We start from the raw sequence: 15,234 nt of genomic DNA on the forward strand, positions 1-15,234 counted from the left end.
TTTCTTCTTGATCTCAGACTACGAAGATAAGAATGTTTCTCTATTGTCTGATGAAATAAAGACTGTAACCTAAAAAGGTGAGATGAACACTTGGGGACTCTAAGCCACAATATGGCAGAAGAATAGGGTTTTACAATCTTTGACTGGTGGCAAGTATGTTGAATGTTAAAGTCTCTGGGAACTCCACTGAACTAAGGAGATTCCAAAATAATTGGCCTAAAGATGTACAGCAAGTTAGGGCTTGCAGGTGTATCTGCCTTCTCTAATGTCGTTCTGAGTCTAGTTGCTACCAGGCTGAACATATGGTATCTGTAATGCCCAACTTCATAAAGGGATAACACAAGGCTCCTTTTTCTTCCTCTTCAAAAACATATTCAGGTGTTTCTGAGGAAGAGGAGTAGAAGCCACATGTCAGTCTACAGAGACCCTCTCTGTACGAAGGGTCACTGGGGGAGGGATCATTGTCCTTACCTATTTAAGCGGTGACAGCCTGAGAGAGCTGAAACTTCATGAGTATAAGGGATTCCCCCAAGAGGACGAACATATGATGGATGTATTCCAGAGGTCAGGTGAGAAGAACCTAGCTCATGGAAATACACCTATGAGAGGTGTACACAGGGACATGAGAGGTTTGCAGTTTACCCAGTGATGCGGCATCTGGCCATGACAGCTAACGATGAATTTCTTCACCTGTGACTCAAGTTTAAACCAAATCTCAAACACCTGTTTAAAGGCTAAGCCTCAAACTGCAAGTCACAGCATGGGAACATGGGAAAACCCATGGACCCCCTCTATGAACCAGACCATCTAAACTCTGTTGGGGTTGAGGTGGAGCAGACCCCTTGTTTAAAAAAAAATTGCATTTCTGAATACACTAACTAGGTCAGGTGACTCAACAGATCACTCCCTATGAACAAGAAACTGACAAGTCAACATCTACACCCAGGATACACCTCCCTCAGTATGAAACCCAGGTCAAGAAACATCTGAGGCTCCTACATACAGTGACAGTGAGTTTGAGCAAGCAAGCATTCATGACCCAAAGATGTGTTCAAGCATATGCAGAAGATCAAAATACATTTTTTAAAATGGACTTACCTTTAGGAAGGCTCGAGTGAGGCCTACCTTTCATTTCTTAGTTCTTAGTACTCTGGTAGGCATATGTGGTTGTGTGTGGAACCCTCTTAATGATAATCACATGAGACATTAAACTACTGACATTCTCCTGAAAATGAGGCAGGCCAGCAGATGCTCTGTGCAATGCTTCTAAGTTGTCAAGTTGAACTGCTGTTTTTTATGGTAGTGTTTCATGTTTTGCTCATCTCTCGGACAAAGATAATGGGCATGGCCCTGACCTTTTATGAGATGGCTATGCTGGCAGTTAGTAGATAAGCTTTTAGGCAGTGAATATGGCAACTTTCAGCTAGAATAAAATGGAATCACGATCAAACAGTTTAAGTGGCGGAAAAAAAGGACTAGACACCAATCAAGTTTTTAAAGTCAGCAAAAAATGTTATGACATGCCAGCCAATTTCAGTTTTGCACAAAGTGAAACTATTCCACAGCCTTCAAACCAAATCTTTCAATTCCTTTCCTCAACTTCAACATCTCTAACCTGTATTCCTTGACCTCCATTCTATATACAAATTACCTTTCCTTACTCAACTCCCTTCTCCATCAGCTCCAATTCAGTTTTTCCTTGTACTTTTAACACTGAGATTATTCCATACACTCACAAATCAGTGCTCCTAAATGTTTCATCTCTACAGCCTTCTACTTCCCACAGTTCCAAAATCCTGGTTAGAAAGGGTTGGTATAATGCAATAAATTCAGGAAGAATGAATAGATAACAGTGCTCAAAGGAAAGGGATTTGCAACTGGAACATACATGTGGAAACTTACTTGCAAGGTTAGTTGACAATAAAAATGACCAAGGGATGGAGAAATTAAATAGGAGGTGTGAAATGATGGAGGGAATAATTATAGCTGAAAAAGAATGAAATGAGATGTTGAGGAATTATGATAAATCAAAAACTGTACCTATTATACGAGATCAGTAAAAGACATGGTTGCATTGATGCTTCAGAACTCCTCTTCAGTCACAGAGCTGTTGGAAAGTAGGGAGCAGGGATATTAGAGATATATGGAAGAGGAGGACGGGATTTTGCAAATGTTTTGGGAGTGCTAGGCATTTACACATTTCTGGAACAGCTGTATAGAGGAATAGGAAAGGGTGTTTGAGAATTAATTCCCAAATGTGGAAGTTCATTATTCTTGGAGCTGGGTAGAGAAGAGAATAACTGGAGTGAGCAAGAGAAGCTGTAGTTACTGCATCTGGGAGAATAGGTAGAGAGTCTTACAGCTAAAGGTTGTAACGGTCAGATAAGCTGGGGAAAAGAGGTGGTAAAGGTCAATAATATATGTAGCAATAATATTCATGGGGATAAGAAAAGTCAAGGAAAGTGAAGGAATGGAAGAAAGTACTGGACATGTATATTGCATAATACTTATAATACTTGTAATTATATTGTCAGTTTTTAGGGTAGATTGCACAATGTCTGGGTATCAGTCTCCTCCAAAGGAGGGCGAGTGGAGTTGGAGAAATATACAAAAATGAATTAATATCAGGATGCTGCAATGTAAATGTTGCAATATATATATATATATATATATATATATATATATATATATATATATATATATATATATATATATATGTGTGTGTGTGTGTGTGTGTATATGCGTGTGTGTATACATATATGTACATACACACAGACACGCACATACATATATACATGCGCACACACATATATGTATATTATATATGTTAAGCACTGTTGTGTGTTCTGGTCTTTTTGCGTGATGATAGTACTGTATGTTTTGAAATGCTCAATAAAAAGTAAATAAATATGCCATGACATGTAGTGGCATGTAGTCCCAAGTGCCCTCTAGTGTGGATCTTCAGAATTAAAATACCATACTATGACTGGTAGAAAGGATGACCTAATCCCAGGCTCACAAGTGAGGGCCACCAAAGACGCAAGAATAATATCCTATGTTTTTGCATGGATATTAATATGCAATGCAGGTATAAACACAGTTACAAACCAGCCGTCTATGCAGTGTGAACAGAAAACAGCTACTGTCGCCTAAGCTGAAGGCTGTTCAGCAAGCTATGATTCACTTTTACTTTCTGAAATGCACAGGAATGTTCCACAGACAGTAGACAAATGTGTAGGGATAACATCTACAAAAGAGTGGGAGAAGGGCTATCATCTAAAAGGAAAAACAGATTCATAAATCAAAGGCAAATATAAAGAGGGCTCTGTCAACATGTATGGACTGTAAGCTCTACTATTATTTCCCCTTCATATTAGCTCAGTAGCATACACAGCTGTATTAGTAAAATCTAGAAGACACTGGGGGGGCAGCAAAAGGCCTGGGTAGGATGGCAGCGCATTATGGTGGCTAGACTGTAACCAGCAAGAGCACAAGAATGATGTATATATGTTTCTTTCAAGCCACAATATGCAGCCCAGTGACAGGAGTCTGGATGCATGCATGCTTCCATGGGCTGCTATCTCAGTTCCTACTCCAACAGCATGTATGTCAGACTGTCAAGAGGAGGGAAGCTAGGGAACCAATAAAAATGAAGCAAAGCATTTAAGATGATGCCACAACAGGGACTAAACCATTTCCCCTAGCCAGTCTCAGGTTAGCAGCCTTAGTCCTTGGGTTCATTATGTTTATCCTTTAAACTACAGAGTCTGACCACAGTCTAGGATGAAGACAAACAAGCATCTCTCTAACACAGCATATCATGATCTAGATAAGGTGCTTAGCAATACAATCTATGATGGAACTGTACATAAATGTAAGGCTCTACAAGTAAATTAAGTCATTTTTTTCTGATTTATTATAATCATCAAATTACAAATGTTGCAAACTGTTGCAAAGTGCACAAAGAAAGCTTTTATCCTGGAGGATATTCAAACTTCCACTTACACAGTTAGAACACAATATCTTTTTATTAGGTAGACCATTCTTTCAAACAACAGTACCAAGGTACCAGCAAGGTTTTATAGTTTCTTTTCAAAGATTCTGGATATTATCATCTGCTCATAAACAATATAATATAAGCACTGTGGAATTTTAAAGTGTTATTATTAGGACTATGCATAATAATCTCACCCTTGCTCATGAGCCTATATCTATCTATGCATTGCGCTCATGGCATATTTCTATTCGTAGACTCTGGTTTCCTTTCATAGCTAAGTTAACCTTACTTCATCAATTACCTTTATATATTGCTGAATAAACGGATTCCACTTATTATGTAGCTTACCACAACTCTACACTTTTTCCTCTTATTCTCAATTTCTCCATGCCATTCAAAGAATGTATAATATCTATCAAGTCATTAACTTGTAGAAACTGGGTTGCCCTGAATTTACAAGTAATTATTTTCTTAGCTACCAGCAGAAGCAGTTCCATCAAAGCTCTGACATAAATTGGCTTCTTTAGTATCCACAGCCCAAGTCAAAAGACAATGTTCTTTGCTAAAATGCCATTCATATCCTAGGATGCATGTTATCATTGCTTGGAGGTCCTTACAGCGTTTGACAGTTTAAGGCAAATCCAGAAGACATGCTGTTTTCCCAGTGCCCTTGTGTTCCATGACACACCAATAATGTTGTTCAATGTGTAGAATCATCTTATTTAACTTATTTGAAATATAACAATTTTCTGCAAGCATCTTCAAAGAAATTTTCTACATTTTAGGCATTTTGCATATTTCCTGGTAATGATTTCACATTACCAGTTTTCCTATACACTCTTGTTATTTCTGTAGAGTTTTCTGCAAACAGTTTTCCCAGTTAATGGAGGGGTAGCTGAAGTCGCCTAGTTAAGACAGTGTTAGGTTGGACCCTAATATTCTCCAGGGTGCTTAGGAATGTGGACTGTGAGTCTTGTGACGTGGTTGGGGACCTATAGTAGGCTACAATCTGAATCACTGTCTTACCCAATGCTAGTTGCACCTGAAGTATCTCCGATGCATTATATTGGGCTACCAGTATGGTGTGCATATCCTTTATGAATATGGAAACACCACCGCCTTTGGAGCTTCGGTCCAAGTTCTGGGGCCGAAAGGTGTGGAATGAGTTATAGCCTGGTAGTGCAGGAGTTCTTTCTGCTGCCTTGAACCAGGTCTCCATTACAGCACAAATGTTGATGTTCTCCATTTTAAGGAGTGCTTCAAGCGAGTGCATTTTGAGATTTAGACTTCTAGGGCTGAGCAGCATGACCCTTAGATTTTGTTTGTAGCTGTTATGGTGACAATTTGGTCTTTGGATCATCACCTAAAAAAGGCATGATATGGGTGGCAAGAACCTTGGCCAGTATCCGGAAGCCCAGGGGTGACAGATGCAGGCCGTCTCTGGCAAAGCAATGAGGTCTGTCAATCATGTCACCTCAAGCAAACAGATAATGGATCCCCTTAGAATGAGACCAGAAACTTAGCCAAATGTTGAAATCAACCATTTTCTGCTTGCACTGTGGTATCATTCTGGGTGATGGCAGGATGTTGTTCAGGGCTAGGGTATACCCGTCTGGGCTATATAACCTGAGAGCTCCTCCATGTCTCTTTTCATGTAGTCCAGGGAGTTAAGTCTCAGATCATTCAAACCCAAATGTACAATGACAGAGTCACATTTGTACCTGTTGTTGAGGGGCCCGAGTGTGTGCATCATGTGTCGTATCCTGTCAGCTGACTGTTACTTTCTCCTTATTCAACCTAGTGAGTGGGACATCAGTGTGCCTCACTATCGAGTCACCTATGACTAGTGTGTTGAGCATGATGTTTTGCCTTAGGGGCTTTGGTTGAGTGGCACACTGTTTAGGAGAGTCGTGTCTCGTGATTAGTGTTGTGTTGTGGTGGTCAAGTGCGTTTCTACCTTGGAGGTCTCTGCTGCTTGGGTAGATTTTTATTGAGAGCCTCCACAAAGGTGGGTGTGTGGTTTGTGTTTTTATGTGAAGGCAGTGCTGGTGTGTGCTCTGGAGGGCTATGTATTCCATATGGTGTAGTGCAAGTGTTGACCTTCTCTTCTTGACCAGGTATTCCAGTCTTAGCTGGAGAGTGCATGGCTTCCAATTTTGGCTATATAAGTGCATCTCTCGCAAGTCTGAGTGTTGGGAGGTAAGAGGAGAGGGTTGTCGGTGTACATGAGGCAGTTGCTACATTGCCTCAGGATGCCCAAGTTCACCAGTTTAATAGGAGAAAGCACAGGGGACTGACCTTTAGACATGCCTAGAGGGGTGGGCACTGATAATAAGTACTGGATCTGTTTCCTTGTAGAACGTTTAGTGCTGGTAGCACTTTTGTGTGCTATAATAATTGCTACAAGAAGTCTGGTAAAGTGCTAGACTAATAAGCTAGTATAAGTGCAGTAGATGAGAGAACTAGTACACCTAAGAGAAAAATTGAAGAGCAGACTTTGGCACCACTCAGGAGCTTATTGCTAAATTATATAATACTGCACCCTGTTCTATAACCAACTCACGTGCCAGCTGCTGCAAATGGGACAGCTCAAAGATTCCTCACAAACAGATTCAAGGCCTGTATTACAGCCAAAAGACTACAGTAACTCTCTCTCTCTCTCCTGTGCATCCTTTGCCTTCTTAGAGGAGACCTATGCCTGATATACACAGCATTAAATGTTCCATTACTAGTTTAAACTTTCCCCTTATACTACCCACCTGGTGAAGTAAAAACAAGAGAACACCTGGCTTCAATATAAAGTAATAACAATACGAAAAAAATAAACAATTACCGAAACCAGTGCAGTTAACCGTTTATTGCAATCCAAAGTACTTGCAATTCAAACAACTAAGTGCTTTCGCCAGATAATCCAAAGGCATCTTTAGAGTTGTTTAAACATTGTCTCAATAGTAACAGCTACTGTTTGTAATTACACAAGCACCCACCCACAATTTTTCCCACCCAAACTTTTAAAAATACAGTACATCTATCAAATGCCTATTCTTCTTAAAAAAAATATACCCCAAAATGTTTTACATTATAACAAAATACTTCCTAATCATTCATTAAGAAAAGTACTAAATCTGCTTGAAATTAAAATTACATTCTGCATGACTTTTTAAAATAAATCCTGAAAATTAGATATGTCAAAAAATTTGGTTATGTCTAATCTTCAAAAATGGCTTAATGGAAATAAAATCATTTAAACCAGGTTCCATAGAAGCGTTTAGCTTCAACTGCCATAAAGATTCTTTACTTTCCAACAACAGATCATTGTCACCTCCATGTTCATTCTTGAAAACTCGATCACAAAAAACACAAACTTTTTAAAATTAATGCATCTTTCGGATGTGCGTTGTGTTGCAGTTGACCCTACCTAATTTTCATCAAATTTCAGGAGTGGCAATGGGGGCAAAATGTGCCCCCATTTTTGTCAATCTAGTATTATCGGATTGGGAAACTGAATGTATTTTAAAAACAAAATATAATGAGAGAATTTTGTCCTATAGTAGATTCCATGATGATATATTAATATTGTGGAAAGGAGATGAGCAAGAAGCGGATGAATTTGTGAAATATCTTAATGGAACTACCGATTTTTTAAAGTTCACTAGCACATGGAACAAAAATCACATTAACTACCTAGATATCAGTTTATCAAATGAGGAGGAAAATTTACAAAGTGCAATATATAGGAAGGCTACATATTCAAACACACTGCTGGATTTTAATAGTAACCATCCATACTATCAAAAACGTAGTGTAGTCAAAGGGCAGATGGTACGACTATCAAGAATAATTAGTAGTGAAGAAGTCTTCCACACAGAAATGTACAACCTTATAGGAATGTTTCTGGAAAGGGGTTACCCTTTAAAATTATTGTTGAATATCAAAAAAGAAGTTAATAAGAAAAGGGAACGAATGTTTGCACCTATCTTGTTGTCTGAGTGGCAGTTTAAAGACAAAAATAAAGATTTGGTACAAGAGAACAATATGACTAATGCCATGGTTTTGGAATACAATGATAGCAGTTCCAAGATTGTTGGCATTGTCAATTTATGTTGGGAATTATGTTTCCAGGGGGACATGTTACCAATTCTTGGAAAAAAAACCCAAATAGTCTTTATTAGGGGGAGAAATATAAAGAATATACTAGAGACTAAAATAAATAAACTTGTATACAAATCCTACATGTCCAAATGTGAGAATTGTAAATTTTGTAGATATATAAATGATGGACCGTATGTCTTTATTCAGGGCAGTGACATTTCCATTTCATGTCCAGGTAGGGTCAACTGCAACACAACGCACGTAGTATATGTAGCTACTTGCTTATCCTGCCCCAGTTTCTATGTGGGTAAAACCATTCGTAGATTGAGGGACAGGATAGGTGAATATGTAAGGGCTATAAGGAATAAAGACATACATAATGCTCTTTTTATACATTCCGAAAGATGCATTCATTTTAAAAAGTTTGTGTTTTTTGTGATAGATAGAGTTTTCAAGAATGAACATGGAGGTGACAATGATCTGTTGTTGGAAAGAAAAGAATCTTTATGGCAGTTGAAGCTAAACGCTTCTATGGAACCTGGTTTAAATGATTTTATTTCCATTAAGCCATTTTTGAAGATTAGACATAACCAAATTGTTTGGCATGTCTAATTTTCAGGATTTATTTTAAAAAATCATGCAGAATGTAATTTTAATAATTTCAAGTAGATTTAGTATGTTGCTTAATGAATGATTAGGAAGTATTTTGTTACAATGTAAAACATTTTGGAGTATATTTTTTTTTTTTAAGAAGAATAGGCATTTGATAGATGTACTGTCTTTTTAAAAGTTTGGGCAGGAAAAATTGTGGGTGGGTGCTTGTGTAGTTACAAACAGTATCTGTTACTATTTAACCTGTTTGGAGACAATGTTTAAACAACTTTGAAGATGCCTTTGGATTATCTGGCAAAAGCACTTAGTTGTTTGAATTGCAAGTACTTTGGATTGCAATAAACGGTTAACTGCACTGGTTTCGGTAATTGTTTTTTATTTTTTTGTAAATGTTTTCAGTCAGTTGACTACCAGCTACAGTTCGTAATAATAACAATACCACAAAGGGGGACAACTTCACATTTCAGACTCTCATATCAGTGGAATAAACTCCCTTCTCAAATTAAATCAGACTAATCCATACCTTCAAGGTAACTTGATTACATGGGCAACCTTTACGCTTCCAACATGGGATCTTTGTCAAATTCCATGGTGGCCAGAAGACCATGAGTTTGTGCATCACACCTAAAAAAACTATGATTCTCCTATAAGAAGTGGTCCTGGTTCAGGATGGTAAGCCAGAAACTGTAGCCAAGTGGCAATGGGAGTTCCTGAGTTATGGCTGAAGATCATAGCACCACATGGGCCAAAAAAAGAACAAACTAACCACAATTTACTCCTTTTGTTCCACAGCAATCACTTGGTGCAACTGCTTCTTCTACAGCCTCACCTGGGGCAAAGGATACAAAGATGCATACTCCCTCTCTCTCTGAAGATGGAAGTAACATTTACTGCATTACCAAAAGCCATGAGAGAAACCATCCCCCATTTTACATGGCAGCATCTCCTGTTTCATTGCCAAATTAAGCCAGGCAAGAAGGACAGGACATGAGTGACAGATAAGCAGGGTATTAAAAACATTGGGAGACAATTACTACAGTCACCCAAAACAGGTAAAGAAAAAACATAAAATGGCACAGCAGAATCCAACAGAAATATTTAAGTAAAATACAAGCACTACTCTTACGCCTCAGCTACCGCTTTCAATGGAATAAGAAACAAAGTGAAAACAGAAGCACTAAATTGAATCAAAGTTAAGAACAACCCAATAAAATAAAAAAAAATCCGGTAGAGCACTTGCTGGTTAAGCCTGTGGGTTTCAGGGTGCTGAACTTTAAAATGAACACTATCTCTGCAAAGCAAAGACCTTTTAATACTGCGATATACACAAGGAACTACATGACATCTGAGATACCTTCTGACAAACTGCAGACATTGTTACGAAACTGAAAAAATTTGTACTGCATTCTGCTATGTCGCTTTTCACAGATAATGACTATTGCTTACTCATTCTGCCTTTCATTCTTGTAAGAAGACACCAAGTTAATGGATGCAATTAAGAGTCTAGTGATCAATCTAACCATTTTTGACCATGAGTAACTAGTTATCTGGTATGATCTACAGTGTTTTTATGTGCTTGCCTAGCAGTTCAATTTCCTACCTGCTGCCGCTGCATGGCCAATTGCCTGAAGGGTACAGCGACCACCACCCACTTTCCTATTGGTGGCATCTACTGTGTGATTCTCTTGCTGCTGCTCCAACCTTGCCAGCTCAGCAATGACCTCCTGGTACTGCTCCATGAACAGTAATTCCTTGTAACCATCCGATGCTTCCAGTCCAAACATCAATACAACCTGAAAAGGAAGCCAAAACAGAATGCGAGTCAGTACATTACAAAAGCAAAGACAGACCACAATATCTAAAATACAATCAGGATTACAAAGATCAAAACATGGAGGTAAGCAAACACACACACACACACATATATATATATATATATATATATATATATATATATATATATACATACATACATACACACACATCGTATGTATGTGTATATATATATATATATATATATATATATATATATATATACACACACACACACACATATATATATATATATATATATATATATATATAGATATATAGATATATACATACATACATACACACACACATATATACACACACACATTGTATATGTATGTATGTATATATATATATATATATATATATATATATATATATATATATATATATAGATCTACTTCATATGTTCGACACTTCAAAATGCCAAATTTTATATGGCCGAGACCATATGATCAACATCTGAAATGTCAAACATATGAAAAACAAAAGTAAAAAACAACAAACACTTACCAAACCACTGCTAGCGGGGGGGGGGGGTGACCCCCCTGCATCCCCCGTGGGGGGGATTTGCCCCCCATACCCCTGTAACCTAAATATACCAACTCTGAGATCACACTACAATGCAGGAATGGAAATCTTTCCATTCCGCACTGTACGGAGATGCCGGCTCCGCATTGCCGGCATTTCAAATGTCGATCATATGGTCTCAGCCATATGAAATTCGGCATTTTCAAGTGTCGACAATGTGAAGGGGACCCATATTTTATATATATTTATATATATATATATATATATATATATATATATATATATATATATATATACACACACACACACACACACACACATATATATATATTTTTTTAGATCACTAACTGTACATTCAAATGCAATTGTGATGGAAACTTGCATATCTCTCTCTTAAAGAGCAATTACCTCTTTTCCCATGATGCTTTTAGGGAGGTTTCTATTTTTTCTTCTTACAGATGGTACTCTGATTTATCAGGTCTTTCTAGCTTGGTCATACATGAATCTGCTGTGAGGCATTTTGTTTCTGGTTTAAACAAGTAAATTCATAAAAAGTTGCTAAGCTGTGTTTATGTTTTCCTATGGTGGTGGAAACTACTGCTATCAGTTTGTTTTACCATGTTCTCACCAGAGAAATGGCAATTAAAAGTTATCAACATTTTAAATGCACCTTTTCAGAGCTGCTTGAGGTTACCCTAAAGCAGACTCCCTTCCCTTGGCAAACTGACATACATACCTAAAATAATCTCTCCAAGTTTCTCAAGCATGTTTTTTTTTCAACATTATCTTTTCAAAGTTTACTGTGTACCTGAAAGCAAAGGTTGCCCTCATTTGACACTTTTAAAGATGACATATCTGAAGGTTTTCGTCACAGAGTACATGTTAATGGATGAAATTATTAAATGCTTTCTGGCCAGAACCAAACAAAACACAAAATAAGCTCACATGGAAAAAACAAAATGTCAGTGGGAGAAAAATGAAGCAAGCCAACTGTGAGAAATAACAAGAAAAATAAGCAGCACTCAGACTATTAACATCCCATCCTAAAATAACAAAGCAGGTACAAAATACTCCCCTAAGTATTATAAAAGTAAAACATAATGACACTAGAGTCAATATGTGTAAGATGCTAGACTAGTGAGCTACACAAAGTGATCTACCTCGAGTGACAAGACACAGCACACAAATGCCACTGAGGCTTTTATTTATTTATTAACTTTGTTGACTGGGTTGTTGGGCTGGTCCCCAGACCATTTCCAGCAAGACCTACTTAGGCGGTTACACTTCTGTGATACTGTACACTTCAAAAATCATAACAGACATTTGCACAAACAAAAAATATTGGTAGTACAAAAGGAAAAAAAATGCAATAGTAATACTCGCTCTGAAGCAGTCCAAAATGTACCAATGACAGATTACCCCATTTTACAGTGTATTGGGCTGCCTTTACTAACTTTAAAGGGAAATACGGAATTGTAAGACACTAATCTGATGTACAGGTGAATGAGCACCACTGTTGTTAGATATATGGTCAAGGAAAAGAGAAATGGGGTTGTGATGCTGTACTTGTAGGGGTAAATTTGATGAATGGTTCTATAAGGTCATTTGTTAAATATTTTTTAGTAACCGGATTCATGAGCTTTTTCTTCAGTACTCTTCAATTTCAAAATACAATATGTATGTACAAAACAAAAGGCAAGATGCTTACATTATGTCAACCAGTATAAATTTCACATGAACTAGAGGTATCAAAAATATCTGTAAGGAAGCCTTCAGAAGTAGTTAGCTGCTTGGAGTACCTCTTTGGCTATACTTAGCTTGATAAAAATTTCTTTCATTCTTTGTACTCCGGGATGTGTGTACCTCATATTGGTACATGCTATGGCATCATGCATCTGATGAGAGCAGCAAACCTAACTTCTGCGCCACCTATTTTCAACCCAATCTACTGAGTGGGGATAATCTGTAAAACAGGAGGCATACATACATCATATATAACTAAAATAAATTGTGTGTGATTCCAACTTGCACTAAATTCCATACTGCAGTCAATTTGGAGATGGTTAGAGGTAAACACCCACTGCAGAACGCCTCATTACAGGTTATCTCACATTATTTATTCATTTAAAATTTGTTTACCTGGGTAGAAGACTGGTAACAATCTCAGCCCAGGAGTGCATAGAAAGTCTGAATTACATTTAATGAGAGATAAGAAAGAGTATAATGAAAATAGACATCTGTAAAACACCTTTAACAAGAATGTAAAGAATATCTACAAGTGTGATACACATTATTTACAATAAATCAATACAAAAATCATATAGAACGCAAGGTGTTTGTGTGATAATTACAGCTATGTGCTCTCTAAGTGGGAATCTACCCCATCTCAACAAAACATCGTCTCTCAACCAACACTCTACCCACTGGCTGAATATGCAGCATCAATCCATTCAGAGAGATCTCAGTAAAAAAAACACACACTCCTGAAAGATCATAAAAAATCCTCTTCCAAAGTCACCCAGCTATATCACATCTTTCTAAAAGAACAGCAGACAAAACTGCCAAACCCTCAACCCACATATATAATCTCTCCCTTACAGCAGCAATATAGTATCCAGTCTTAATATACTCCAACATAATTGCCCTGCCTAAAATACCCTCTCGCAAATCTGTCAAGGACTTTAGACCTATGTCTACTTTCTGCCCACTTGCAAAAATATCTGAAAAATCTTGTACAAACAAATAATGAAACACATTAATAGCTATGGCTTGCTACCAGACAAACATGGTTTTAGAAATGCCTTCAGTACTACCACTGTCTTGAGTACTGCAACTGACTCCATTTTTGTAACATTAATGATGGTCTTGCCACTGCTGAGATATTTTTAGTTTGACCAGGGCATCTGAAACTGTAAACACAGTTTCCCTTATAAAACTGAACAAATGTAATTTTGGCCATAAGACTGTTGTCTGGTTATACAGTTACCCAGAGTTTAGAACATTCCAAGTCCCCAATAACAAATGGTGATCATCACTTGGCACCCTAAACACCAGTGCAACACAGTTCAGTTCTGGGTTGTCCTACTCCTTTTTCATTATTTATTAATGCTCTTACAGACAACCTATTCCGTGTTATACTGTATGCAGATGACCTCCTATTACAAGACAATAAATGTGCCTCTAACCTGCAGAATAAACTACTGAGCCATGCAGCTAGGATGATTGTGATCACCTTATAATTAACCACAAAAATTACCTTATATTTACAATCCCTTAAAAACTCCATCTACCTATTCTCACTGGTAAGTACATCATTCCCCTCATTTCATAAAACAAATACCTATGACTTAGGTTTGACCTTCTCAAACCTTTTCAAATCATAAAAAGAAAATAACTAACAGTACTATCTCAACTTAAACTCTGCTATATATTTACTCTCCCCTTGAGCCCACTTTTCCAAGCCAGAAATGTTCTTCTCTCTGAAATGGAATACAGTCTTCATCTTGATTACCTTTTACTTAGCACAAAATTCCCAAAGACTTCAGCTCACTGAAAACAAATTTTGAAGAATTGCCCTCCTTGCCGACAGCAGCTTACCACTGTTACCACCTACACTACCCAAAATGGCTTCCACTCACTAAAAGTTCCAACTTAACTCCTACATAATTTTATTTTCAAAATACTAAAAAGCAGTGACATATGTATGGCTCCCAAGTATGCAACAAAGTACAGACAGCTTAGTATTTTTGCTTGGAAGTACTTACTGAGGTATTTTTACCACCCAAGCAGACTTCAAATAATTTTTCCTTAGGTAACACATGTTGGAGATGTGATGGCAAAGAAAGTGGTAACTGGGAACATATGCTTCAGGACTGAAATGAGATGGCAGATTAAAAACAAAACAGAGTACTCTGTCAGAAATCTTGGGAGAACAAATTACTATAACTAAGGAAATTATTATTTTTAGCTGGGACACACGATCTGATACGCCTAGATACAGTAAGGCCTTGTTAAGTTTAATTCTGTTGGCTGTCAAAAGAAAAAAGAAAAAAAACTACTAGAAGATGGAAATCAAACTTTAAACCAACTGTATTTGAAGTACTAAATAATACAAAATAGGGTGTAAATGGAAGGGAAATCTTTAAAAAAGGGAAGTAGCAAGTTGTACAGAAATAAATTGAAACTGCAGG

At 37.4% G+C, this 15,234-nt stretch overlaps 1 protein-coding gene across 2 annotated transcripts in view; it reads right to left on the reverse strand.

Annotated features, from left to right (window-relative positions):
• The window catches only part of ZFYVE26 (zinc finger FYVE-type containing 26), a 3,506,023-nt gene that overhangs the window by 2,065,328 nt on the left and 1,425,461 nt on the right, over nt 1-15,234 (reverse strand). For both annotated transcript variants that reach the window (XM_044074068.1, XM_044074069.1), the window contains one exon: nt 10,302-10,494. In XM_044074068.1, coding sequence (XP_043930003.1) covers nt 10,302-10,494 — 193 coding nt within the window. The remainder of the gene's footprint in view (nt 1-10,301; nt 10,495-15,234) is intronic.

This window comes from Protopterus annectens, chromosome 6.part0 (assembly GCF_019279795.1).
Source record: "Protopterus annectens isolate FY-2018-M chromosome 6.part0, PAN1.0, whole genome shotgun sequence".
Lineage (NCBI taxonomy): Eukaryota > Metazoa > Chordata > Ceratodontiformes > Protopteridae > Protopterus > Protopterus annectens.